At 48.4% G+C, this 27,861-nt stretch overlaps 1 protein-coding gene across 6 annotated transcripts in view; it reads right to left on the bottom strand.

Annotated features, from left to right (window-relative positions):
* The window catches only part of CABLES2 (Cdk5 and Abl enzyme substrate 2), a 62,960-nt gene that overhangs the window by 23,076 nt on the left and 12,023 nt on the right, over positions 1-27,861 (bottom strand). For 5 of the 6 annotated variants that reach the window (XR_013230623.1, XR_013230621.1, XR_013230622.1 and 2 more), the window contains exons 2-4: positions 4,708-4,779; positions 4,407-4,499; positions 2,394-2,471 (exon numbers count right to left, since the gene is read on the bottom strand). Coding sequence is in view for 3 of the 6 variants with exons in the window: in XM_077335791.1 (XP_077191906.1) it covers positions 2,394-2,471; positions 4,407-4,499; positions 4,708-4,779 (243 nt within the window). In the remaining 3 variants the exon portion in view is untranslated. The remainder of the gene's footprint in view (positions 1-2,393; positions 2,472-4,406; positions 4,500-4,707; positions 4,780-27,861) is intronic. The other variant, XM_077335792.1, reaches the window with a different exon arrangement.

Here is a 27,861-nt window from a genome sequence, read left to right on the forward strand (position 1 = left end):
ATCAGGCAAACCAGGTTTCCTTCCCCACTCCACATGCAACCAGTTGGGTGGCCTTGAACTGGTAAGAACCCTGATAATTCTGTGCTCACAGAGCAGTCTCTTTCAGGGCTCTCTCAGCCGCACCTTCCCCACAGGGTGTCTTGTTGTGCGGAGAGGAAGGGAAGGCGACTGTAAGCCGCTTTGAGCCTCCTTCGGGTAGAGAAAAGCGGCATCTAAGAACCAACTCTTCTTCTTCTTCAGTAATATCAGGGCTCTCTCAGCCTCCCCTCCCTCACAGGGTGTCTTGTTGTGCGGAGAGGAAGGGAAGGCGATTGGAAGCTGCTTTGAGACTCTTTTGGGTAGTGGAAAACTGGGTATAAAAGCCAACTCTTCTTCAGTAATATCAGGGCTCTCTCAGCATCACCTCCCTCACAGGGTGTCTGTTTTTGGGAGAGGAAAGGGAAGGTGAATGTAAGCCGTTTTGAGACTCCTTCGGGTAGAGAAAAGCGGCATATAAGAACCAGTTCTTCTTCTTCTTTCTTCCTCCTTCTTCCTCCTTCTTCTTCAGTAATATCAGGGCTTTCTCAGGCTCAACCCCCTCACAGGGTGTCAGTTGTGGGGAGAGGAAAGGGAAGGCGAATGTAAGCCGCTTTGAGATTCCTTCAGGCAGAGAAAAGCGGCATATAAGAACCAACCTTCTTCTTCAATAATATTAGGGCTCTGTCCGCCCCACTTCCCTCATAGGGTGTCTTGTTGTGCGGAGAGGAAGATTACAATAAGCAATTGTAAGCCGCTTTGAGACTTTTTTGGATAGTGGAGAACAGCGTATAAAAACCAACTCTTCTTCTTCAGTTCTTGTTCACTAGGCCACAGGGGCTTGAACAGTGCGAGCCAAGGAAAGGAAGATCCTTCTGCACCAAAGAGTTCCGCACAAGAGCATAAGAAAGTCAAAGAACTGTCAAGAGCTCAGCAGCTCAGATCGGGTGACTTTCCAACAGTTTAGGAGCGGTTCTCCTCTCTTTCTGTGTGGCTGGGGAACTTCTTCCTTTCCAGACAAGAGCAAAGCTGCCTATTTCCAGCAAGGAAATATCCAGGCAGACCCACCCCTTTTGTCAAATGTTTCAACAGCCAACGCAGTAGGATCCTCAGACAAATGAACATTTGTTAGTGTTCTGAACAAAGGAACAGGCTTCCAGCTGCGACTTATTATTATTTCTGAGGGGGAGTGAGAAGGGGGAGGCGGTGTTTAGGACCACGGGCCATTTAAACAAAGCTGGAGGCCCAACCTCCAGACAACATGCTTTCTTCTGCAGGAGTTTGGGAGGAGACGGTGTGGCTGGGCTGCCTCTGAGGAACACAAGCAGCGGGAGACTTCTTGGTTTAAGAGAAGGGGGGAGCATAACAGAGGTTCAGTGGCATGTAGATGGTAACCACTCCCTCACCCCATGCCAATAGGACCTGTTGTACGATTGAAGAAGAAGAAGAGTCGGTTCTTATGTGCCGCTTTTCTCTACCCGAAGAGACTCCAAGTGGCTTACATTACTCCAAGTGAGACTCCAAGTGGCTTACATTCGCCTTCCCTTCCCTTCCCTCTCCCCACAACAGACACCCTGTGAGGAAGGAGAGGCTGAGAGAGCCCTGAGATTACTGAAGAAGAAGAAGAAGAAGAAGAAGAAGAAGAAGAGCTGGTTCTTATATGCTGCTTTTCTCTACCCAAAGGAGTCTCAAAGCAGCTTACAATCGCCTTCCCTTTCCTCTCCCCTCAACAGACACCCTGTGAGGGAGGTGAGGCTGAGAGAGCCCTGATATTACTGATATTACTGTTTGGTTTTCATATCAAAAGAAATTTCAAAAGTATCCCAAGGTTTTGGCACCCTGCCCAGGGGGTGTGTAGAACCAGCTTGGTGTAGTGGTTAAAGGGAGGTAGTCTGTGATCTGGCGAGCCTGGTTTGATTCCCCACTCCGACACATGAGTGTGGGCTAGTCACAGTTCTCATAGGGCTGTTCTCTCAGAGCTTTCTCAGCCCCACCTACCTCACAGGATTTCTGTTGGAGGGAGAGGAAAGGAAAAGTGCTTGTAAGCTGATTTGGGATTCTTTCGGGTAGTGAAAAGCAGGGTATAAAAAAAAGCAGCTCTTATTATTCCAAACTTTCCAAGGCATTAATCAGGAAGAGAAAATTGTGGATATTTATTTTTTTTTATGAAGCAAGCAGACTTATACCCCAAGCATGCTTGCTGTACACAAGCTTTGGATATTGCGCATATTCAACTGATGCTTCATGCAGATGTATACAACTCAGCTCAGCTCGTAAGAATAACCTCCAGAATTCTCCACTTAGAAGTGACATGCAACATTTGCAAATGGGAACAGCTACAAAAGGCTATCGGCCTCAAGAAAACAGCAACTGCTCACCTGATCCGTAAGCTCTCCCCATACGGCAGGATAGAAAAAGCCACACACAGAGTTCGCTTGGCACAAATTAATACGATCCTACAAGGAGGCAAACAACACGTATGAAACGTCAGTAGTATTTTGTCTCTATCTGCAACCTTCCTAACTGCCCGTTTAATTCAAGTTTTTATTAAACACTTGTTGGAACAAGTTTTTATTAAACACTTGTTGGAAATTAGGTAGCTCAGCAATGGAATGGTTTCTTTGTTTTCGCGGCAAACAGGAGCATACTTGTCCATTAACCATCTCTGCTACATTGCCCTAACAGAGAAAGACGAACATTTCAGCCATGGAGCCCATGTTTTGCAAGCCGAATTCCGAGAATCCAATATTTTGCAACCTCCAGTTAAAGATCCTGGGCAGGAAGTTCTAAGTAGAACCTTTTTGTCAGAACCACTGTCCTTCAGATCAGACCAGGGATTCCCAACCAGGGTTTTGTGAAACCCTGGGGTTTCTTGACAGCCCTGGAAGGGTTTCCCAATTGGGTGGGAGTTAATTCATTTTAATATACTGGAACACAGCGATGCTCGAACATTTTGTATGGAGTGGAAGAAAAGGAACCTCAGTTATGGCAGATGTTACTCCTCTCCCACTCCAATCAGATTAGTGGCATTAGACAGTTTTGTTCACGCTCAGCAACATCATCTACGCCAGTGGTTCTCGACGTACAGAATCACAGAACCATAGAGTTGGAAGGGGCCATAGAGGCCATCTAGTCCAACCCCCTGCTCAACGCAGGATCAGCCCAAAGCATCCTAAAGCATCCAAGAAAAGTGTGTATCCAACCTTGGCTTGAAGACTGCCAGTGAGGGGGAGCTCACCACCTCCTTAGGCAGCCTATTCCTCTGCTGAACTACTCTGACTGTGAAAATTGTTTTCCTGATATCTAGCCTATATCGTTGTACTTGTAGTTTAAACCCATTACTGTGTGTCCTCTCCTCTGCAGCCAGCAGAAACGGCATCCTGCCCTCCTCCAAGTGACAACCTTTCAAATACTTAAAGAGGGAGCGACCCCCTTTGGGTCACAGAGGCTACAACTGCCTCGGAGATCCAAAGGGGGTCGTAGGGTTGCGTGCGGCCGCTCTGATGAGCTTGGAAGCCCGAGGTGGCCATCATCACGGAGGGGGCACCAGTCCCTGCACACAGGCTCAAAGCTCTCTGCCTGTGTGCAGGCGCTGGCTGGAGTGCCACTGGCGCCCCTCCCCTCCGCGCCACTGGCTGCCTCGGGCTTCTGTGGTTGCCAAAGTGGCTGCGCGCCACCCTTGCGCCATTGGGAAGGCAGGGGCGGAGGCAACCCCTGGGAAAAGGGTCGATTGACCCTCCTAGGGGTCGTGACCCCCGGGTTGAGAACCGCTGCTCTACGAAGTCAAATCTGATTGGTTGCCAGGCTTGACATCAACATATTGTATAATTCCTGATTGGCTAGAATCATGTAGGGTAGCGATCCCCAACCTTTGGGCTGCGGACCACATGTGGTCCTTCGACTAATTGGAGGTGGGCCCCGAAGTACGCCTTCTCCCCCCCCCCCGGCCCTTTACTTCATCCCCCCAGCCCTTTACAACACACTTCATTGTTGTGGCGTGTCTGTATCTTATTTTGAAGGGATGTTTAAACATGGCCATAGCGACCAGAGAGCGTTAGGGCAGTGGTTGAGAGTAGAGGAGTAAACTATCCCCCCCCCCCCACCGGGCCTCAGTAAAAGGCGTTGAGTGGTCCCCGGCGTTGAGTGGTCCCCGATGATAAAAAGGTTGGGGACCACTGATGTAGGGGACAAAAAGACCCCACAAAACAAACAAAACAATACCTTGGCAAGCAAGAGTTCTGTTCCCTCAAAAGAGACTTTCAGTGCGAATAAAACTGTGCTTCTGAATATTCGGCAGGACAAATCTCTGCTTCTGAACACTCGGCACATCCTAAGTGTGGGAACGTTTGCCGTAATCCCTGGGGGGCCCCTTCTGTTAACGAGAAGATTACCTGCTGTTCTTTGTGTCGTACTGCCTCATGTTCTTGATGAAATGGACCTTCTTCAAGCCTTTGTGTCTTGGCGAACCAGATACGTGCTTGGTTCTACAACGAGGGGAGGATAAAAAAAGGAAACGCTGCAGTTACGCAATCCTCACTTGGAAGGATAAGTGACAAAATAACGCGGATTGTACAACTGGAATGCGCTCGCATGCAGGGCCTTGGGTATTCAGTTCGGAGGAGGATGCAGGGGGAAGTAAGGGCTCGCGACGCATGCAACAAGAGCAGGTGGACGTTGCTTTTGAACAAGTACCTTCGGACACTGGCACATTCCACTATGTCTTCTAAAAACTCTAGAGAGCAGCGCTGGGAGATAAACCGCCTTCTGCAAAAATGCACACAACATCACGAAGAGCGAACAGTATTAGTTCATGGCCTCCGAGATCCGCACGGTGTCTTAGTACAACAGCAGACCTGTAAGTTTAGTGCTTTTCGGCCCCCCTCCCAATACCCTGGCAGTGGAAAGTTTTCAGGAATCCTTTCCCCATTGGCCTGTTACTACTGAAGAGTGTCTAAACATCTGGCATGGAACCTCTGCCTCAAGCACAACAGGGATTTCTGGGCCTCATTGTAAGGGGCACACAGTTCCCCTGGTGCAGAGGACAGGCATGATGGACCGCCCAATTTTCCTGTATGAACCGAGTGTCCTAAAAACACATGCAACTGACTTTGGACAACTTCATTTTTTAAAGAAAGACCAGCAGATCTCCTGTCCGTATGGAACCCCTGACAAGCTTCCAATCAGTTCACTGAATAGATTGATCTAGTGCTGAACCTGGTATGCCGTTTGTTTAATGAGCAAGCATTCTCCTGAGAAAATTCTCGAGATCCCCCTGCTTGCTGGAGTTTTGGGTGTAGTCTGCACGGGGCTTTTTACCCGCTCCTAGTCCAAAGAAATCCTAGCCGTCTACACTGAATTCAATTTCCATTTTGATTTTGGGTGCTTTAAATTTTCCTCTGCAACATGCATAATTGATCTGGAGTGACCTTACCTTCCCCCCGCGATATCCAGAAGTGGATATAAGCTTCGATATTTGAAAAACTGCCATCAGTAAGTGTGCAGATTCCTGCTTTGTGCCTCTTAGCAAATCAGTCTTCCCTGATTGGCCAGGGCGTCAGTTCAAAGACTTTCTGATTCCTGGTTGCAAGGCTTGTCTTAAAGTGACTACGCTCCAGAAGCCCTAACTTCTTCCCAGAAGATATTTGCCTTATTTCCCCCTCCTCTGCTGTCTCCAACCCTTGTCCCCCTCCCCTGTTCAAGAAAAGAGACTCCTGCTGCGCTTGGCTCCCCTCCCCACTGAGCTTCCTCAATCAAGTGCAGAACACTTTCTATTTCAATTGGGGGGGGGATAGAGGAAGACACGAGTTCAAATCGATGCGAATTCAGCAGGATCCACAACGGAAAAAAACAAAGTAAGTGCAGAATCAGCCCGGATCACATACAAGTGAAAAACTCGTACATGGTTATATTTGCGCGTGCAAGAGAATGAGGCAGGGATGAATTGGTAGAATGGACTACACCAATTCAGACTGCAGGCAGATAATCACATTTTGAATGCTCTTCTACCTAACATCAAGAACTCCTGATTCAAAAGGCAGAATTTGATGGAAGCAAAGAGAGGGGAGACAGCCTGGTCTCATCTCTTAAACATTAGCTTTTGAGAGAATCAGCCAGGCTCAAACAGTGGAGTTTGAGCCATTGTTTTCCATTTGTACAATGCCAACTGCCAGCAAGTGAAGCCTCAATTTGCCTCTAGGCTGTGCAGGGAAGAGGTACAGTTAAACCCATTAACTTTCATTTTTACTATTCAAAACAAAGTTCCTGCTGGATCGTTTTTCAAATGGAAAGTGTATTTTTTTAAAGGGTATGTCCTGTCTCCTTTAAAATGCCAATAAGTCAAAAACAGATGGCCGAATTTCAAGCTGCAAAGCTACACAGGGATCAAGGGGTAGCCTGTTTCCCTTCTTCCCACCGCAGAAGTGAACCAAAGTGGCACAAGCATGCAATAAGATTGCTAGCTGTGCAGTCTTATGATTGCATATTTAGGGACGGGCATTAAAAAAAAAAAGTAAATGGCCTTCTAAGTCACAAATCCTGAATGTCACTTGAGAATGACAGCTTCTGACCTAGCCTATGAAATTCTACCCAATTGCTCTCCGGAGCAAGCATATCAAAAGAGCAGTTTTGCACCATCTGAGATAAATCACTGCTCTGCACAACTCCTTACAAACCTGTGATCCGGTTTTTGAGAACCCGTATCTTATGAGCCTCTTGTGGCGCTGAGCAACAAGGCAGCAGATATGCAGTCTGAAGCTCTGCCCATGAGGCTGGGAGTTCAACCCCAGCAGCCGGCTCAAGGTTGACTCAGCCTTCCATCCTTCCGAGGTCGGTAAAATGAGTACCTGGATTGCTGGGGGGTAAACAGTAATGACTGGGGAAGGCACTGGCAAACCACCCCGTATTGAGTCTGCCATGAAAACGCTAGAGGGCGTCACCCCAAGAGTCAGACATGACCCGGTGCTTGCACAGGGGATACCTTTACCTTCACCTTGTAAAGCTGCTACATTTGTTCTTCTCTCCCAACTGCATGACAGACCGACCACCCCACTGGGAGCAGCCTTGCTCTTTGGGAATAAATGGTAAAGTATACAGCCGTGGAAGACGAATACTATTTATCACTTTGGGGAGTTTGCAGGGTGTTATTCCTCAGGGACTAAACCTGACAACTCCTTGAATCCTATTCCAGATGTTCTTCAAAAGTGCCCTCATCAGACCTCACTCACAGAGATCCTGTGTGGTTTTCAGGGGTGTTTTGCCATTGCCTGGCTCTGAAGCATGACCTGAGCATTCCTTGGAGATCTTCTAACCAAATACTAGTTGGGGACCATCCTGCTCAGCTTCCGTGATCTTATAAGATCGGGCTAGCTTGGGCTATCCACCACTGAGGGATGGGGGTCGGGGCGGGCAAAGTTGCCAGATTCAGGTTGGGAAACACTTGGAGATTTAGGAATGGAGCTCGGAGAGAACAGGGTTTTCAGTGGGGTGCAATGTCCCGGAGTCCACTGTCCAAAACAGCCATTCTCCCCAGGGGAACTGACCTCTGTAGCCTGCGGCTGAAATCCCAGGAGTTCTCCAACCACCCCCTGGTGGTTGGCAGCCCGAATTATAGGGCTTACAGTGCCGGGCTAGGGTCTGAGACCCCTGGGTTCAGACCCCTGTTCTGCCAAGAAGCTTGTTGAATGAAGCCCGGTTACTCACTGTCATTCCGCTAAAATGACCTCTAAATTGTTCTGAGAAGGAAATGGTAGAAAGAGCAAGGTATGCTCTTGCAAGGAGCTCCTTGGAGCAGGGGTAGTCAACCTGTGGTCCTCCAGATGTTCATGGACTACAATTCCTATGAGCCCCTGCCAGCAAATGCTGGCAGGGGCTCATGAGAATTGTAGTCCATGAACATCTGGAGGACCACAGGTTGACTACCCTTGCCTTGGAGGAAGGAGAGGATTAAAAACAACATTCCACAGATAGGCTCCCCTTCCCTCAACGTTGCTTTAAGCCCCGGAAGAAGTTCAAAGGTCAGAAATGAGCTCCAGAGACCACCGAAGATGATGGGAGTATTTCCCATCAAGCTCACCAGCTATAGGTCACCTGACATGGAGTTTCTTCTGAAAGACGCCAAGAACAAAGGTGTCCCTAACTCTCATTCTCACCAGTCAAAACACGCTCGTCCTGATGAATTGGTCGGCTAATTGTTCGATTCAACCTCACAGCCCCTGCTGCCCACAAAACAGCCTGTGGTTTAAAGAAAACGAAGCATGGCAAATACAATCCAAGCACAAAGGCCATATTAATATCTGTACTGCCAGCTGCTTCAAGTCCTGCAAGGGGTGGCCAGTGTTTTAAAATAGATAATGCAGAACAAGAGTGTGCAGAACTATCTTGGGGTATTGGGGCAGGTCTTGATAAAAGATGTTATTTAGCTTCTGTTGGGCTTTTTAATTTACTTCGGGCAAAGGCAGATACCCCCGAACTCTGCTTACAGGGTAAAAAAAAAATAATAATGACATATCGTGTAGCCCATCTTTGTTATCAGCAAAATAAAAATAAAAATCTGATAATCAGATCCTAAGAACATCTGAAGAGCCCTGCTGGATCAGCCCAATGGTCCGTCTAGTCCACCATCATGTCTCACACAGTGGCCAACCAGTACGGCCAACAACAGGGCATAGAGGAGGGGTGGTGAAGCTGTGACTCTTCGGATGGACTACAATAACCATAAGCCCCTGCCTGTACCATGCTGGCAGGGGCTCATGGTCATTGTAGTCCACTGACATCTGGAGAGCCACCATTTGGCCATCCCTGGCATAGAGACTGAGGCTTCCCCCTGATGTTGTCATCAGTTTACAACTGGGGAAGTCAACCTGTGGTCCTCCAGATGTTCATGGACTACAATTCCCATGAGTTTGCTAGCAGGGGCTCATGGGAATTGTAGTCCATAAATATCTGGAGGACCACAGGTTGACTACCCCTGGTTTACAAGACCTGAACAAGCCTTAACCGCAGGAGGTATCAATTGCTAACTTAAGGTTGCCATGAATCGGAAACGACATGACCGTACTTAACACACAAGCACAATTCTATTAGGAGTAGTTTTCTTTGTGATCTATATTCTGGAGCCTCAGCCTAAAGGAGATATTTGATTCTACCGAACGCTACCCAGTGATCCATGAAATTGCCATCTCATTATGTTGGTCAATATTGTCATCCATTTCATTTATTTCTGGAACACAGCCCAGGTCAAACAAACCCTTACAGGCATCCCAAGAAGTTTGCAAGGACAACTACAAATTATTAACTCACAATTTCATTACTTTAAAACTAACCTAATCAGCTGCCTAAGGAGGTGGGGAGCTCCCCCTCACTGTCCCTCTTCAAGCAGGGGCTGGACAGATCCTTCTCCTGGATGCTTTGGGGTGATCCTGCACTGAGCAGGGGGTGGGACTAGATGGCCTGGATGGCCCTTCCCACTCTAGGATTCCAGGAGTCTAGTTCAGCAGTGGAAGGGGCTGCCTAAGGAGGTGGGGAGCTCCCCCTCACTGGCCAACTTCAAGCAGCGGCTGGAGAGATCCTTCTCCTGGATACTTGAGGCTGATCCTGCATTGAGCAGGGGGTGGGACTAGATGGCCTGCATGGCCCCTTCCCACTAGGATTCTAAGAGTCTAGTTCAGCAGTGGAAGGGGCTGCCTAAGGAGGTGGGGAGCTCCCCCTCACTGGCCATCTTTAAGCAGTGGCTGGACAGATCCTTCTTTAGGCCAGGGGTAGTGGAACTACGGCCCTCCAGATTGTAAATGGAATTGTATTCCATGAACATCTGGAGGGCCACAGTTTGACTACCCCTGCATTAGGCGGAGCCTGCATTGAGCAGGGGGTTGGACTAGATGGCCTGCATGGCCCCTTCCCACTCTAGGATTCGATGATTCTCAGTTAAACCCAGAAACAGCTCTTTCAGGTTGGCTTCTGGTCAACCAAAATGATAAAAGTACTCCAGAAATTCTGGGAGACATGAAAATTGACTGGGATTTGGGGAGTGTTTGGGGGTTTGGTGAAGGTTTAAGAGTGGAGAGGAAAGGGAGCAAGCTAAATTCAAGCAGTGGCTGGACAGATCTTTCTCCTGGATGCTTGAGGCTGGTCCTGCAGTGAGCAGGGGGTGGGACTAGATGGCCTGCATGGCCCCTTCCCACTCTAGGATTCTAGGAGTCTAGTTCAGCAGTGGAAGGGGGTGCCTAAGGAGGTGGGGAGCTCCCCCTCACTGGCGGTCTTCAAGCAGCGGCTGGACAGATCCTTCTCCTGGATGCTTGAGGCTGATCCTGCACTGAGCAGGGGGTGGGACTAGATGGCCTGCATGGCCCCTTCCCACTCTAGGATTCTATGATTCTAGTTCAGCAGTGGGATGGGCTGCCTAAGGAGGTGGGGAGCTCCCTCACTGGCGGTCTTCAAGCAGCGGCTGGACAGATCCTTCTCCTGGATGCTTGAGGCTGCTCCTGCACTGAGCAGGGGGTGGGACTAGGTGGCCTCTATGGCCCCTTCCCACTCTAGGATTCTAGGAGTCTAGTTCAGCAGTGGAATGGGCTTCCTAAGGAGATGGAGAACTCCCCCTCACTGGTGGTCTTCAAGCAGCGGCTGGATAGATCCTTCTCCTGGATGCTTGAGGCTGATCCTGCACTGAGAGGGGCTGGTCTAGGTGGCCTTTATGGCCCTTCCCACACTAGGATTCTATCTATGAATGTGGATTTTTTAAATTCATTTAATTCATAACCTGATTTTTTATTGTGGGTTCCCCCCCTCCCAATCTCCTTTGATGCCAAGAATGCCTCCCCATGGGATATTTTTGTTGAAGTCGTACGTCATTTGAATGCTTTCCAATTCCAATGACCCACTTTTGGCTGAGCGGCAGATTAAAAAGCACAAATTCCGGCGTGGCTCTGGTGACAATATTATAGAATAAAGACCTACAAGAGCTAGTCTCAGCCAAGGGCCACAGTGGCTCGGAAGTAGACCTGGTCCTTAAAAGCAGAAAGACTAGGCCAATCCACAGAAGTAGTCAGGCGTCCAGCAGGAAGAGGAAATGAACTGATGGGTAAGGAAGCCAGTGGACCATGGAGAGATGATTGGCCCAGGTAAGTCAAAAATTCACCTATTCCCAGAGCCCCTATGCGGAAGCCAGAGCTCAAAGAGATTTAATATAACAAAAGAAGAAACAGAGAGCAAGAGTGAAAGAGAAATAGTGCAGCAGTAAATGCTAACTACAATAAACATCAAATAATTCAAAAACTGCTCGCAGTTTCTTCCATCAATGAAAATATTGAATCGATAGCAGAATTTGGTTGCAGAACCAGAAACAGTTGTATCTTATGGTCAAAGCGGAAAATGGTGGTTAGGATCATGGAATCAGGGAGTTGGAAGAGTCATCTAGTCCAACCCTCTGCACAATGCAGGAACTCACAACTCAGGAACTCACAACTACCTGCCTATCCACAGTGACCTCAATTTCATGCTCAAGTGATCCCCACCACCACCAAAAATCTCCAGAATCCTGCGTGGCCTGCGGGGAATTCACCCACCATCCCACAGTGGTGATCAGCAATTCCCTGGATATGCAAGGGAAGAGCCACAAGAGACAAACACTGGCACATCCCTTCCTGCCCACCTGCCTAAATTGATAAAATCAGCATTTCTGTCACATGATTCTAGCCTCTGCTTCAAAACTTCCAAAGAAGTCCCACCTGCTAAGGAAGCCTGTTCCACTGAGGAACCGCTCTAACTGTCAGGAACTTCTTCCGGATGTTTAGACGGAATTTCTTTTGCATTAATTTCATCCCATTGGTTTTGGTCTGTCCCTCCGGGGCAAGAGAGAACTCTGCTCCATCCTCTACATGGCACCCTTTTAAATACTTGAAGATGGTTATCAGATCCCCTCTCAGTCATCTCCTCTCCAGGCAAAACAGGCCAAGCTCCCCCAACCTTTCCTCATACGTCTTGGTCTCCAAACCCCTCACCATCTTCACAGCCCTCCTCTGGACACACTCCAGTTTCTCTCCATCTTTCTTCAGTCGTGGCAAACAACCTACAGTGGGTTTCTCAAATGACTGCCTCTCTGTGCTCTCCCAGCTGCATTCAGGCCAAAGAGAAGCAACAGGGAGTCAGGACTCTGTTGATCAAGCAGATACTCAAGCAGGCTTTCAACTTGGCTTGGCTTCTCCACCGGCTTCTTATTCCTTGCCATGAGACTGACACTGGATCCCTGCTGCCATGGCTGTGTGTGTACTCAATGCTAATAAAAAGAAAAAGAACCACATCAACTCTGCTCTCGACAAATAGATTCAGAGCCAAGGGAAGCTGAATTCTGACCTTCATAAAATTATGCAACCGAAGTCAATGGGGTTTCTTTCATTTTGCTTCTGGCCGTGGTTAAGAAAGGGGAGCTACAGGAGACACTGAAGATCTTGTCTACAGCTCCTGGGAATGTTATTACATCACCTCTGCAATTTCCAAGGCATCGTTCAAGGTACGCTACAGATTGACGTGAAGGTGGTACTTTACAGGTTCTATAAGAAGAACTGGGTGTTTTTTTGTATCCCACTTTTTACTACCTGAAGGAGTCTCAAAGCGGCTTACAGTCGCCTGACCTTTCCTCCCCCCATAACAGACACCCTGTGAGGTGGGTGAGGCTGAGAGAGCTCTGAGAGAACTGTGACTTGTGCTGTGGTGGCAGCAGCTGACGAAGCAATGTTTTCAAAAATCGGCACCATTAATCAAATCTCGAAGGGTCACTCAGAAACCATACTGGGCAGAAGCCTCATTTGTCCCTGCCCTCTTTCTAAAAACACTTGGTGGGCACCCAGGAAGGTATCAGTCGGCCCCACAATGACCGTGGGCACCAGATGGGGGACCTCTGCTTTAGGGACTGATTCACACTGCAGCATAAAAATGTTCTAAATAAACTATTTGTTCTTGTTGCTTCTTTTTAATGACAAGACCGACCTTTGCTAACCCTCAGTTCAAAACATAAATCTACCAATTTATCCTAATTGATCATATGAAGAAGAAGAAGTGTTGGTTCTTCAATGCCGCTTTTCTGTACCAGAAGGAGGCTCAAAGTGGCTTACAATTGCCTTCCCTTCCTCTCCCCACAACAGACACCCTGTGAGGGAGGGGAGGCTGAGAGAGCCCTGAGATTACTGAAGAAGAAGAAGAGTTGGTTCTTATATGCCACTTTTCTCTAACTGAAGGAGTCTCAAAGTGACTTACAGTCGCCTTCCCTTTCCTCTCCCCACAACAGACACCCTGTGAGGGAGGGGAGGCTGAGAGAGCCCTGATATTACTGAAGAAGAAGAAAAGTCGGTTCTTAGATGCCTCTTTTCTCTACCTGAAGGAGTCTCAAAGCTGCCTTCCCTTCCTCTCCCCACAACAGACACCCTGTGAGAGAGATGAGGCTGAGAGAGCCCTGTTAATACTGAAGAAGAAAAGTTGGTTCTTATAAGCCGCTTTTCTCTACCCGAAGGAGTCTCAAAGTAGCTTATATTCGCCTTCCCTTTCCTCTCCCCACAACAGACCCCCTGCGAGGGAGGTGAGGCTGAGAAACCCCTGATATTACTGTTCGGTCAAAACACCTTGCCCTGAATCCTTCTTGCTTCAGCATTTCAAGAGAAGCTATTAGGATCTCCACCCAGGTAACATAATTCCGGTTCTTCCAGAATCCTGGAGAATTCTAGAAGGTCACTAAGCCCCCCCTCCTTCCGTATTCAAATTTAAGCCTCCAGCCCCGAAAACCTCAAAAGCATCCTTGATTCCAGCCAACAGTGATCCTGCTTTAGAGAATCATTCTTTCCTTGGGACATAGCTGCAGTGTTTTCTTGCTCTGCTTTGGAAAAAAAAAATACAACTTCTGTTTGGCGATACACACCCTCCTTCCCCGGCCTGACAGCCCGAGTGCCCAATTTAATACTGATAAAAGCACATTAACGTGACAGCAGAAATTTCAAGGCTTTGCCCCACTTAGGCATTATCTCTGCTTCTACTGCCTTGGCAAGACACAATGAAGAGTGACGTTTTAACGGGCTGAGGGTAGCAGGTTACAAAATCAAGACTCCGGCGAGCCTTGTTAGCATGTGAAATCGGAGATTTCCTCTCGCCGGGTCACGTACAGGAGATCAGATGTCTGCTCCGGCTCCTACCCAAAGCTCTTAGCGGGTTCGAAGCAAGCAGAGCAGAGGCTGGCAAAACTAGGATTTTTTGCCGCAAGAAGGACGGTATTCCAGCAGAGCAGGCTTTTCAACCGGGGGGTTCTTGAAGGCCCAGGAAGGATTTCCTGGTTGGGTAGGAGTTAATTAATTTTTAATATATATTTTGAATTTGTTAAACATTTATCGTGTGATATGACCGTGTATGGTCTTGTTGATCTCGCCTCCCCCAAATGGCCAATCATGGGACTGGATGGGGTGGGAAGGGGAGGGGCCTCAGATGGGTGTGTACACTGGGACCGCTGAGGTCATCGTAAATGGGCTGCAACTTTACACACAACAGTCAAAAGAATTAAGATATACTCCAATATAAGCCTTTCCCGCCCCCCTTTGCAAGGTGGCACCCTATAATCCCAAGAAATACCCTCTGTAAAAGCTGGCAAATCCCACTACAACAGAAATTTAGATAAGGCAATAACACAGCTCATTTAAACCAGGATTTCTCAACCAGGGTCTCATAAAACCCTGGGTTTTTTTTCACGGCCCTGGTAGGGTTTCCCAAAATGGTGGGAGTTCATTTTAAAAATATTTTAGTTTGGTGTAGTGGTAAGGAGTGCGGACTTCTAATCTGGCATGCTGGGTTCAATTCTGCACTCCCCCACATGCAGCCAGCTGGGTGACCTTGGGCTCGCCACGGCACTGATAAAACTGTTCTGACCGAGCAGGGATATCAGGGCTCTCTCAGCCTCACCCACCTCACAGGGTGTCTGTTGTGGGGAGAGGAAAGGGAAGGCGACTGTAAGCCACTTTGAGACTCCTTTGGGTAGAAAAAAGTGGCATATAAGAACCAACTCTTCTTCTTCTTCAGTAATATCAGGGCTCTCTCAGCCTTGCCTCCCTCACAGGGTGTCTGTTGTGGGGAGAGGAAAGGGAAGGCGACTGTAAGCCGCTTTGAGACTCCTTCGGGTAGAGAAAAGCGGCATATAAGAACCAACTCTTCTTTTTCTTGTTAGTTTACCAGGTTATATAATCATATACAGTCCTGTTGACCCCCCCCACCCCCACCAAAGGCCAATGAAGGGTCTGGAGGGGGGAAAGGGGAGGGGCTCCGGGGGGGGGCACGTACACATCCATGCGTCCCAACTATATTCTGCACGATCGCCCCACTTCTGGAGGGTCTAGAAGCCTGAAGAATGTTCCATGGGTTTCTCAATGGTTCAAAAGTTGAGACTGGTGTAAACTTCACCAGCAGCTATTGGAGGACCCGTGTGAACCAGGCAAGAGGGGAAGGATAGAGGGGTATAAATTAATTAAAATATCAGGTGAGGGTATCCGTATATCACGGTCATAGCTCTGCAGTTCTGGCAAGCAAAGCCCTAAAAGCATAAGGGGTTTTATTCCGTGAAACAGAAAGCCATCTCCGTAATGAAGCCTTTGCTCGTGAAATTTAACGGCACGCTGTACAGTGGGGATAAATGTCAAACGTCATGAAGAATACGACTTTAAGCCGTAGATGAATAGCAGCAAAGGAGCGCTGGGAGACGTACTAAAAGAGGCTTCTAAAATCGAGGAGCCTTAAAGAAAAAATGCCTCCAGGAACTTTATGTCCGCAGCCTGTGAATTTCAGTTTTGGCACTGCGATATGAATTCAAAACGTGAAATTACAGGGCCTCCCATTTAAAAACATTAATAAAATGAACTAGGCAGATCTCTAAAATATGTTGTTTTGACAGGAGCTGCCAACAGAGTCCAAGGATCTTCTCTGGGTGAAGAGTAAGAAGAAGAAGAAGAGTTGGTTCTTATATGCCGCTTTTCTCTACCCGAAGGAGTCTCAAAAGGGCCTAAAATCACCTTCCCTTTCCTCTCCCCACCACAGACACCCTGTGAGGGAGGTGAGGCTGAGAGAGCCCTGATATTACTGAAGAAGAAGAGTTGGTTCTTATATGCCGCTTTTCTCTACCTGAAGGAGTCTCAAAGCGGCTTACAGTTGCCTTCCCTTTCCACTCCCCACAACAGACACCCTGTGAGGGAGGTGAGGCTGAGAGAGCCCTGAGATTACTGAAGAGGAGTTGGTTCTTATATGCCGCTTTTCTCTACCCAAAGGAGTCTCAAAAGGGCCTAAAATCACCTTCCCTTTCCTCTCCCCACAACAGACACCCTGTGAGGGAGGGGAGGCTGAGAGAGCCCTGAGATTACTGAAGAAGAAGAAGGGTTGGTTCTTATATGCGGCTTTTCTCTACCTGAAGGAGTCTCAAAGCGGCTTACAGTCGCTTTCCCTTTCCTCTCCCCACAGACACCCTGTGAGGGAGGTAAGGCTGAGAGAGCCCTGATATTACTGCTCGGTCGGAACAGCTTTATCAGGGCTGTGGTGAGCTGCATGTTGGAGAGTGCAGAATCAAACCCGGCTTGCCAGATTAGAAGTCCGCACTCTGAACCGCTACACCAAACTGGCTCTCATGAGTGACGGTAAGCGGTGGGTATTGAAGAAAAAAGAGCATGTTCTTCTAAGAATGCATCCTGTTAAACAGAATGTTGAAGACCTACTATTAGAGTGGTGCATAACTGAACTGACCGATGTTTCGCAGCTGGCTCTGCCTCCTGTGGCAACCATTTTGTGGTTGCACCCACCATCCTATGTTGGGATTCCTAAAGGGCTGAAAAAGGGTCATGGACTCCCACTACAGATAAGCCCTAACCTGGCAATGCACACAAACAGCATCACAAAGTCAATTGCTCCCTGCAACATTATGAAACTCATTCACAGGGCCAGCGGGGTGGCATAGCTATCGCTGGACTATACCATTTCAGACGTTATGCATCTCTAGCGGCCGCACGCAGGTGCAGAGCTCTGTGCATAAGAACCAACTCTTCTTCTTCTTCTCCTCCTTCTTCTTTTCCTCCTTCTTCTTCTATTTTGATCACCATTGCAAACGATTAGATCACAACCAGATGCAGAGCAAGAATCAACATTTTCCTTTTTAAATCCACGAGTCTCAAAATTGCCAGCATCTGACCCCCCAGAGGTCATGGGAAAGTTCTCGGTAGATTGCTGTCGGTGGGAAACGAGGAGGACACAACACGCCATGCCAGTTCTACAGACACTGTTGGTTACCAGCTGGGACAGGCTCCCCTTCCTCACCCCTATGCTCCGAGATAAATGGGCAATGCCAGGGAAAAGAACTATCCTTAGCTTGCAGGCCTCTTTATCTACCACCAGCTCATCTGCCTCTTCCTTCTGCTTGTGGTGAGCAATTAGGCAGATCTGGGTGGCTGATATCGCTCAAGGTATTTGAGCACAGAGAGCTCCCCTGCGGTCTTATTCAGGCACTGGGCATTTTGCTGTAAGGCTCAGGTGTGCGGCTTTGTTCTTGCGTGGTTTATTCATTTTTCTTTTTTTTTAAAGCCCCCAAAATCCCCACGGTTCTGAATTTTTCAAGACCAGAGACCAGAACGTGTATTCAGCGTTTTTAAGCACTCCAGCTGCTGAGAAAGCACTCATGCATAAGACCGTAGGAAGTGCATTGCAGAACGGACAATTTGAGGAAACAGAACGCGTTGGCATAGTTGGCAAATGCAGGCAGAGTGCCATGTTGGTGGGGGGGGGGGAGCCAACCAACTATGCCTTTCCGGAAGGAGATACAGACAACCCAGCGATAGATTTGCACTCACAGAACCAGGGTGTGTGCATTTTTGCTGAGTCTTGCTTTCCATTGCAGGCTTACGCACAATATCTTCATGGTGCTAATTTACAGCTAAAGTACTGTCTCCCTATATACACCAGCTTTGTGTAGTGGCTAAGAGTGGTGGCTCTCACCTGAACCATTTATGCACTGGGAACTTCACTGCCCCAGTTCTCATGCAGGAGCACAAATCAAGGGCAGATGAGGCGCACCAGGCCAAATGCTCCCTCATGTGGGTGCAGGAAGAGGTGGGGCAATCTGCCACAACTAAAACTCCAGCCTGTAGCCCGGCATGAAACCTCCAGTGCATAAACGGTCCTGGTGAGCCCAGGTTTGATCCCCCACTCCTCCTCCAAATACAGCCAGCTGGGTGACCTTGGGCTAGTCACAGTTCTCTTAAAGCTCTCTCAGCCTCACCCACCTCACAGGGTGTCTGTTATGGGGAGAGGAAGGCAAATGCAAGCCACTTTGAGACTCCTTTGGGTAGAGAAAAGCAGCATATAAAAACCAACTCTTCTTCTTCTTCAGTAATCTCAGGGCTCTTTCAGCCTCACCCACCTCACAGGCTGTCTGTTGTGGGGAGAGGAAGGGAAGGCAATTGGAAGCCGCTTTAAGACTCCTTCGGGTAGAGAAAAGTGGCATATAAGAACCAACAGTACTTCTTCTCTCTCAGCTTCCCCTCCCTCACAGGATGTCTATTGTGGGGAGAGGAAAGGGAAGGTGACTGTAAGCCGCTTTGAGACTCCTTCCAGTAGAGTAAAGCGGCATATAAGGACCAACTCTTCTTCTTCTGTAATCTCAAGGCTCTCTCAGCGTCACCTCCCTCACAGGGTGTTGTTGTGGGGACACTAACCCGGTTGTGGAGAGAGTAACGCACTCCTCATAGTAACCCTGTGAGTAGAGTCAGCCCAAGAACAGGCCAAAGCTGGCCATCCTGGGAGCCTTCTGGCAGAGAGGGGATTGGAAGCTCTACCACCCAATGCTCCCAAGATGCCCTCAGTTTCCTCAACAGCTGAGTCACTGCCCTAATAGCAGCACCCAATTAAGCAGAAGCTATTTTTATCTCTGTTCCATCTTGTTACGGATTGCTGGCGGTTTGTACGCCTCCACCCATAACCACCGGGCTTTGGGGCAGGACCTCTTGGCTGGTGGCCAGCGAGATGCAAGGAGTGATGCAGGAGAAATGTGACAGGCGGAAGACCTGAAGCAACGACTGAGAAAGGATGAAGCCGGATTACAGATCAAGAAGACGGGAGCAATGACTCCCGGGGAGTGACGCAACGTCAAGGCCGACGATGAAGAGACCGAAACGGTTCCAGATTTTCGGTTCCTTGGGCTCCATCGTCAACCGAAAAGGAGACCGCGAGACAAGGAATTAGAACAGACGTTCCCAAGTTTTTTATCCTTTCCCAGGCTTCCGGAAGCCCTGGGAGTGATGTCAGCTGGCCCACACCATACCCCCGGAAGTGGCATGTCACTGGAGGGGAAATCCCCACCTGTGTTAACAGGCGGGTTTGAGGAGGACGGGAGGGGGAGACAGGAGGTGGTTTAAGGGGGGAGTAATATGAAGGCTGTGCACCCCCCTTTCAGGCTCAGAAATCACAAGAGAACTTCCTCATCCTTGGCCGGGGGAGCAGCGGAAGTGACCAGTTCCTTAGCTATTAAGTCAGGAGGGGGAAGGTTGCAGACACCCCCTCTAGAGCTCCCACGGACCTCCAGGGGTCTGCGGACCTCCGGGCTGGGAATCCGGAGCTCTAGAAAAACGGAGCTCTTCCGCCAGGTTTATGGTTGAGGCCGGGGCAGTGAGGAAGATCTGATTGGGGCGCCCCCGGTTTTAGGGAGCATTTAGAATCATAGAATCATAGAATCATAGAGTTGGAAGGGGCCATACAGGCCATCTAGTCCAACCCCCTGCTCAACGCAGGATCAGCCCAGAGCATCCTAAAGCATCCAAGAAAAGTGTGTATCCAACCTTTGCTTGAAGACTGCCAGTGAGGGGGAGCTCACCACCTCCTTAGGCAGCCTATTCCACTGCTGAACTACTCTGACTGTGAAAACCTTTTTCCTGATATCTAGCCTATATCGTTGTACTTGAAGTTTAAACCCATTACTGCGTGTCGTCTCCTCTGCAGCCAGCAGAAACAGCATCCTGCCCTCCTCCAAGTGACAACCTTTTTAGGCCATGTGTTATCTATGGCCTTCTCTTCCCACTCCCTTTATTAGTATTTTACTGGGGGTGTGGTGGGAGATTAGTACTACCACCATGTTTTGTTTTGTTCTGTTTTTTTTGTTGTACGACTTTTATGTTCTTTTATGTCCTTTTATGTCCTTGTATTGTTTTAATGGGGTTTTAGCCGGGACATAGCCCGCCACAAGCCGGGCTCGGGACTGGCAGATTCAAATGCGTAGCCGTGTTGGTCTGAAGTAGCACAACAAAATCGGAGTCCATTAGCACCTTTAAGACCAACACAAAGATTTACGCAAGGCGTGAGCTTTCGAGGGCAAGCACTCTTTGTCAGACTAAGGACTGACCACCATAACAGTAGGAATCTGTAAGGTTGTTGTTCTATTTGAAGCCCCTGTTGTATTGTTGACATGTTATTTATGGCTGTGTTATTTGTTTAAACTGTTCTATGTATTACCCCTGCAAACTTTTAGGTGAACTGCCCTGAGCCGTAGGGGAGGGTGGTATAAAAATCAAATAAATAAATAATAAACTTTACAGAAGGGCATTTTTAATAAGAGAGGAGACCTAACAGCCCAGGAATGTGTTTTTATAATGGAACAGGATTATAGTCCACCGCTAAGATAATTGTAGGTATTGCCTGCATTTATTGCAACTGAAAGGCTTTTATTGCCCTTCACCTTGTAATCCAGTTTCTTTACATAATGAGTAACCTGTATGCCTCTTGTCGAACGGAGGCCTCTACACCAGCTTGATATAGTGGTTAGGAGCGATGGCTTCTAATCCGGAGAACTGGGTTTGATATCCCACTGCATGCAACCAGCTGGGTGATCATGGGTTAGTCACAGTTCTCTTAGAGCTGTTTTCTCAGAGCACTCACAGCCCCAACTCCCTCACAGGGTGCCTGTTGTGGGGAGAGGAATGGAAGGCAGTTGGAAGCCTTGTGACCTAACGCCAGTCACAGTCCTGTTAGAGCTGTTCTGTCAGAGCTCTCTCAGCTCTACCTATCCCACAGGGTGTCTGTTGTGGGGAGAGGAAGGGAAGGCGACTGTAAGCCGCTTTGAGATGCTTTTGGTAAGTGAAAAGCGGAGTATAAAAGCTTTCAAACAAGACTGTTCCTCACTATGTGACGCTTGAAAAGAAGAACTCTTCTTCTTTTCAAGCGTCACATAGTGAGGAACAGTCTTGTTTGAGTTTATGGGGTAAAAGTCTATATCTTTTTTTTATGGGTAATAAGTAAATGTTTAGATTTTCGAATGACATTTTAACCACCGGCTTTTTATAGGCTAAGGATCTCCATATTTGTAGATAAACAGGGGGCACTTCAGGCCTGCAGCTGCTGACCTCATGGAAACTGTGGTCATCGCTTTAAAAAACGCTCCCTCCTTCGAAGGGGGAATTTACTGCTGTTGACACTTGGATTGCGAGGTGTTTGTGAAGTTGATGTGGAGCCAGTTTGGGGGAAATGCTCAGCCTGAAGACATGTCAAAATGTTTCTCACATGTGCCCTTCCTTCCAGTTCTCCGCAGGCTTCTAGCAAACGTGTGGCGAGAACATATCACATTTATAGTGAACTTTGCTCCAAGGTGAATGGCAGGGAGGAAGCAATTCACACAGTGGTTAATAAGTCTTGTTAAGTGGTTAATAAGTCTTGCGTAGTGAAGCTTGAGAGAAAGAGAGCTGGAGCCAGGTTCTAAACCTTGCTTTTTACTACCCAAAGTCTCCATTGGCTTACGATGGCCTACCTTACCTCTCCCTACGACAGACACCCTGTGAATTAGGTGGGGCTGAGAGAACCCCGAGAGAACTGTGATTGTTCCAAGGTCACCCAGCTGGCCAAATGGGGAAGAGCGGAGAATTCAACCAGGTTCCAGGCCGCTTCTCTTAACCACTAGAAGAAGATTGGTTTTTATACCCTGCTTTCACTACCAGGAGTTTCAAAGCAGCTTCCAAATCGCCTCCCCCTTTCCTCTCCCCACAACAGACACCCTGTAAGGTAGACGAAGCTCTGTGAGAACAGTACTATCAGGGCTGTGACTAGCCCAAAGCTGGCTGCATGTGGAGGAGTGGGGATTCGAACCCAGCTCACCAGATCAGAATCCACTGCTTTTAACCACGCTGGCTCTTTATGAGGGAAGAGAAGGCGACTGTAAGCCTCTTTGCGACTCTTTTTGGTAGAGAAAGGTAAAGGTAAAGGTATCCCTTGTGCAAGCACCGAGTCATGTCTGACCCTTGGGGTGACGCCCTCCAGCGTTTTCATGGCAGACTCAATACGGGGTGGTTTGCCAGTGCCTTCCCCAGTCATTACCGTTTACCCCCCAGCAAGCAAGCTGGGTACTCATTTTACTGACCTCGGAAGGATGGGAGGCTGAGTCAACCTTGAGCCGGCTGCTGGGATTGAACTCCCAGCCTCATGGGCAAAGCTTTCAGGCGGCTGCCTTACCACTCTGCGCCACAAGAGGCTCTGGTAGAGAAAAGCAGGTTATAAAAACCAACTCTTCTTCATTCCACTTCTCCCCCGGTGCTTTACTCCCAACCACAGCCAAGCCCTGGTGCATGTGAATGTGTGAGAATCCCGCAGCTCCACTGAGAATTTTAAGTGTCAAGGCCCTCACGGCAGGGACCTTTAACATAGTGTAGCATAAATATTGACACCTGCCTAACCCTTGTGTGCAGAGCATTTTGGGAACAAGGTCAGCTTGCCCTGGGAAACATAGCTACCCACTCTGGCCTCTGTGTCACAAGACTGAACCATGGACCGTTTTGCAGACTAGGAACCTCCATACAGCTCTGGGGAAAAGCCGCAAACTTCACAATGAGGGAAATTAAGCATTATTTCCCCATAGCATTTCACCAGTTCAGGTTCACACTTGTTGTGGGTGTTCCTCCAAGCCTTGGGAATTAAGTTTTGCCAGGGAACCCATCTTGCCAAAGACTCCTCTTTGCGGTTTCTCCGTGGAACAGGCTTCCTCGGGAGGTGGTGGGTTCTCCATCTTTGGAGATTTTTAAGCAGAGGCTGGAGAGCCATCTGACAGAGAGGCTGATTCTGTGAAGGATCAAGGGGGTGTCAGGTGACAGTGGATGAGCAATAGGGTTGCGAATGTCCTGCATAGGGCAGGGGGTTGGTCGAGATAACCCATGAGGTCCCTTCCAACTCTGTTATTCTATGACTCTAACACAGGGGTAGTCAAACTGCGGCCCTCCAGATGTCCATGGACTACAATTCCCAGGAGCCCCTGCCAGCATTCGCTGGCAGGGGCTCCTGGGAATTGTAGTCCATGGACATCTGGAGGGCCGCAGTTTGACTACCCCTGCTCTAACACATTTGAAGGCTGAACAGCCAGGCAGGCACCTGCGATCTTTCCAGTTTTCACATTTTCATTCCCTCTCAGCATGCAAAGCTTTTGGCTGCTGTTGCAAATCCTGCCAATTTCTGCAGAAATGCATTAAAAGTTCTAGCAACGCAGCAAGAGTGGGACCCCGCCCCAGCCTCTCCAAACCCCCCCTCCCCTTTTTGTTAGCCTTAGACTGAAGATCTGAACAGGATGGAAACATGGAGGGAGGGTCAACCCAAAGAAACCATCTTTAAAATCAAACAAAAATTCCTTTTGTAGAATTTGTTACAGCCCCTCGACTCTAAGAATTCATGGAAAACAAGTCTGGGGTTATTATTTGCCATGCAAAATGAGTCAAATCTCACCTGGGATTATTGCATTCTGAAAGCTTTTGGCCTCCTGCTTCCCAATTTTCCAGACCCAGTTATTAGATTTGTCTTTGGTTCAACCCACTCTGCTCCCTCCCTGGACACACAAACCTTATTTTCTAGATCTGGGACCCACGGAGTCAGAAGCAGGTGACAGGAAGTAACATGACATCACAGCCATGTGGCAACACAAGCCCTGCTAAAAACAAATCTTCTCCACTCCTTTCATTAAGGTTCTACAGCAGGTGGTCTGAGGTTCTCTCGACAAGCCAACAGGAAGGGATCAATAACCTACCTGAACTTCCTGATCCACCACTACTGTAGATTGTCACCTGGTCTCATTTCAAAGGCAGGTGATTTCCCCTCCCCCCCCATTTTGAAAGACCAGTTTCACTTGTTTGGGGAAATACTATTGCCACTGCTATTTTAGGAAGTTCTGCAATGCTTTTAAGGTTTTTAATGATTTTTCTTTTGTCTTTACCAGTAAGAAGTTTGTCAATGGCATTGAGCACTTCAGCAGAAAAGTAATATTAGAAACCAACTAACCATTGTACTCGCCTGTTAATATGTAGGCTTTTGGGTATACATACAAACATATATCTAGAAGAAGAAGAAGAGTTGGTTCTTATATGCCGCTTTTCCCTACCCGAAGGAGGCTCAAAGCGGCTTACAGTCGCCTTCCCTTTCCTCTCCCCACAACAGACACCCTGTGAGGGAGGTGAGGCTCAGAGAGCCCTGAGATTACTGAAGAAGAAGAAGAAGAGTTGGTTCTTATATGCCGCTTTTCTCTCCCCAAAGGAAGAAGAAGAAGAGTTGGTTCTTATATGCTGCTTTTCCCTACCCGAAGGAGGCTCAAAGCGGCTTGTCCCCACAACAGACACCCTGTGAGGTGGGTGAGGCTGAGAGAGCCCTGATATTCCTGCTCGGTCAGAACAGTTTTATCAGTGCCGTGGAGAGCCCAGGGTCACCCAGCTGGCTGCATGTGGGGGAGCGCAGAATAGAACCCGGGATGCCAGATTAGAAGTCCGCACTCCTAACCACTACACCAAACTGGCTCTCTAAAGCCAGTGCGATATACTGCTTAGGGCATCAGCCCAGGGCAGCCTTTTTCGACCTTTTGAACGTGGAAGAACCCCTGAAATATTTTTTAGGATTCAAGAAACCATTGATGCAGTGACACGCCTCTTCAGAGAAGCAGCACAGAAATAAGATGCGGGCGCCAGCCGATCAATCAATCGAGCATTTACTGTTTCCATTGTGGAGAAAGAGACCAGGCTTGTAGATCAATAGGGGAAGCAGGGGCCGTTCCATGCAGTGAAATCCAGTGACATCAGCGGCCATATAAACCTTTGAGAAAGGCCACTTAGTCCCTGGGGATCTCTCACGTAACGCCAAGGTTCCCCGGAACCCTGATGGGGAATCCCTGGACCAGGGTTTGTGAGATCCAAGGTACAGTCTCCTCCACACCCCGTGGAAGCTTGCTGGGTGACATACTCTCAGTGTAGCAAAGCTTGCTGGGTGACATACTCTCAGTGTAGCCTACCTCACAGGGTTGTTATGGGGATAAAAAGGAGAGGAGAATGACACAAGCCATTCTGAGTCCCCGCTGGAAGGAAGAGAATATATAAATGAAGTCAAGAAACAACACAGTAGGAACTAAATTTTGCACATCTAAACTATGCACAGTGTTTGACAAGTAGCTCAAGGAAAAGTCCTCTGTCCCACAACTTGCTGGTCATTCCCGGCCCCAGAGAAGTTTGCCTGGTCTCAACCAGGGCCAGGGCCAGGGCCAGGGCCAGGGGCCAGAGCCAGGGCCAGGGCCTTATCAGTCCTGGCCCCTACCTAGTGGAATGAGCTCCCAGAAGACCCGCAGGCCCTGCAGGAGCTTCCGACATTCTGCAGGGCCTGTAAGACAGAGCTCTTCCGCCAGGTTTGTGGTCGAGGCCGGTACAGGGAGAAGATCATTTGGGCCCTCTCTAAGGAAGAACATCTGAACATCATGGGTCGTAGCCAGCTGATCCGTTCCCTGACGTCCCCTTCGATAGTCACACCGCTATGGTAGAGGGTTCTATTTTTTTACTGTCATGTTGTGTTACGAGTGTGGCTTTTGCTGGGTTTTAATTGGGGTTTTATTCTGTAACCCCCCCCCCCCCAAACAGGCCTGCTTGCTGGGAGAGGTGGGAAATAAATCCAGAAATAAATAAATAAATAATGTTTTGATATGCATGCATGCATGCATGCATGCAAGAGATGGAAGATAAAACCCAAAGGTTTATCACTTTGAAGTACAGCGTTGGCCTAGTTACAACCTCCTGCCCCCCTTCCCCACCAGGAAGGCATTCTACTCTAGCCAGATAAAAGGTGTCCTGTCTCTTTTTTTAAAAAATAAAAAGGCTAAAAATATCGCCGTCTTTTGGGCTCATTGCTGAGAGAGCTCTGCAGCAACTTCTCCAAAGCACAAAGCCCCCAGTCTGCCGATCTGTTATCCCTGCCGAGAACCGCTTTTAGGCTCCGAGGCAGAACTTAATTTTAAGGCACGGCATTCCCGGGCCCTTGCTTGAGACAGAATCAAACTGCTCCGGAAAGGCAAGAAAGAAAATCAAGTGCACGAAACTAAACAAATATTCCCTGACCCTGTTATGTAAAGGGACAGTCTGAGTCAATATCATGCCGGCCCTGAAGTCATTAATTCTGAACCCTGCAGGGACGAGAACTTAATGTGCTTTTCCTTATTTGTTGCTGAGCAGGGATGTCGGCTACCTCATCTCTCCCACCGGGGCTCGGAGACAAATGGTCTTCTTGCTGTTCAGCTGTTCTCCCCCAACCGCATTTCGCTTGGGCTCCGCAAATTTAGGGGCAGCCATCAAAGCCGAAGGCAAGCTAGTGGAATTTCACCTGGCTTTGGTCTTCAGGGGGTGTCGTTTCTGCTAGCCGCAGCTGAAACCGATGCAACATAGAAGATTTGCAAAAATAAATGCCCTTTCAGCGACGGGTTTGCAAGTAGATTCGGATGTTCCATGCAGTGAAATCCAGTGGCAAAGGACATTGAAAGGAAGAGAGATGTGGGTTTTTATACCTCTGCTTTTCACTGCCTGAAGGAGACCCAAAGCGGCTTAAAAACATCTTTCCCTTCCTACCTTTTGAAGTAGGTGGGGCTGAGAAAGCTCTAAGAGATCTGCTCTATGAGAACAGCCCTAAGAGAACGGTGACTGGCCCAAGGTCACCCAGCTGGCTGCATGTGGAGGAGGAGTGGGAAATCAAACTCGGTTCTCCAAATCAGAGTCTGACACTCTTTAACCCAGGCTTTCACAAAACCCTGGGGTTTCACAACAGGCCTGGAAGGGGAGGGGCCCTGGGTGAGCATGTCCACAGCTCTGCTTCCCAACCATACTCTGCACAATCATGCTACTTCTGGGGTTTCTTGAAGCCTGAAAAATGTTTCAGGGGTTTCTCAATGGTAAAAAAGGTAAGAAAGGCCGGGCCTAGCCTAGGCAGAAGCTGTGCTGTGATTAGAACTCAGTTCCCAGTCCTCCTTGAATACAATAACATTGGTGAGTTAGTGAACAAGGATGCCGTTTCCGTTGGCTGCAGAGGAAAGGACGCGCAGTAATGGGTTTAAACTACAAGTACAACGATATAGGCTAGATACCAGGGAAAAAAAAATCACAGTCAGAGTAGTTCAGCAGTGGAATAGGCTGCCTAAGGAGGTGGTGAGCTCCCCCTCACTGGCAGTCTTCAAGCAAAGGTTGGATAGACACTTTTCTTGGATGCTTTAGGATGCTCTGGGCTGATCCTGCGTTGAGCAGGGGGTTGGACTAGATGGCCTGTATGGCCCCCTTCCAACTCTAGGATTCTATGAAACGATAGAACCTGGCCAGGTTTCTTTTTAAAAAATCCATGCATGGAGCATTGTTGCAACTTCTGCAAACCCCCCCCCCCAAAAAAAAATGCATGGCAGGCATGGACAGAAATGCCACCCAATAGCTTATTGCCCTGAACTTCTAATGAGCTAGTGCGTGAGAGAGAGAGAGATCGTATCGAACAATGCCGAATGAAAAAGGAGAAAAGCAGACAGATTTCAAAAGGTCACAAGGAGGGTAT

Source organism: Paroedura picta, chromosome 4, assembly GCF_049243985.1.
Source record: "Paroedura picta isolate Pp20150507F chromosome 4, Ppicta_v3.0, whole genome shotgun sequence".
Classification (NCBI taxonomy): Eukaryota; Metazoa; Chordata; class Lepidosauria; order Squamata; family Gekkonidae; genus Paroedura; species Paroedura picta.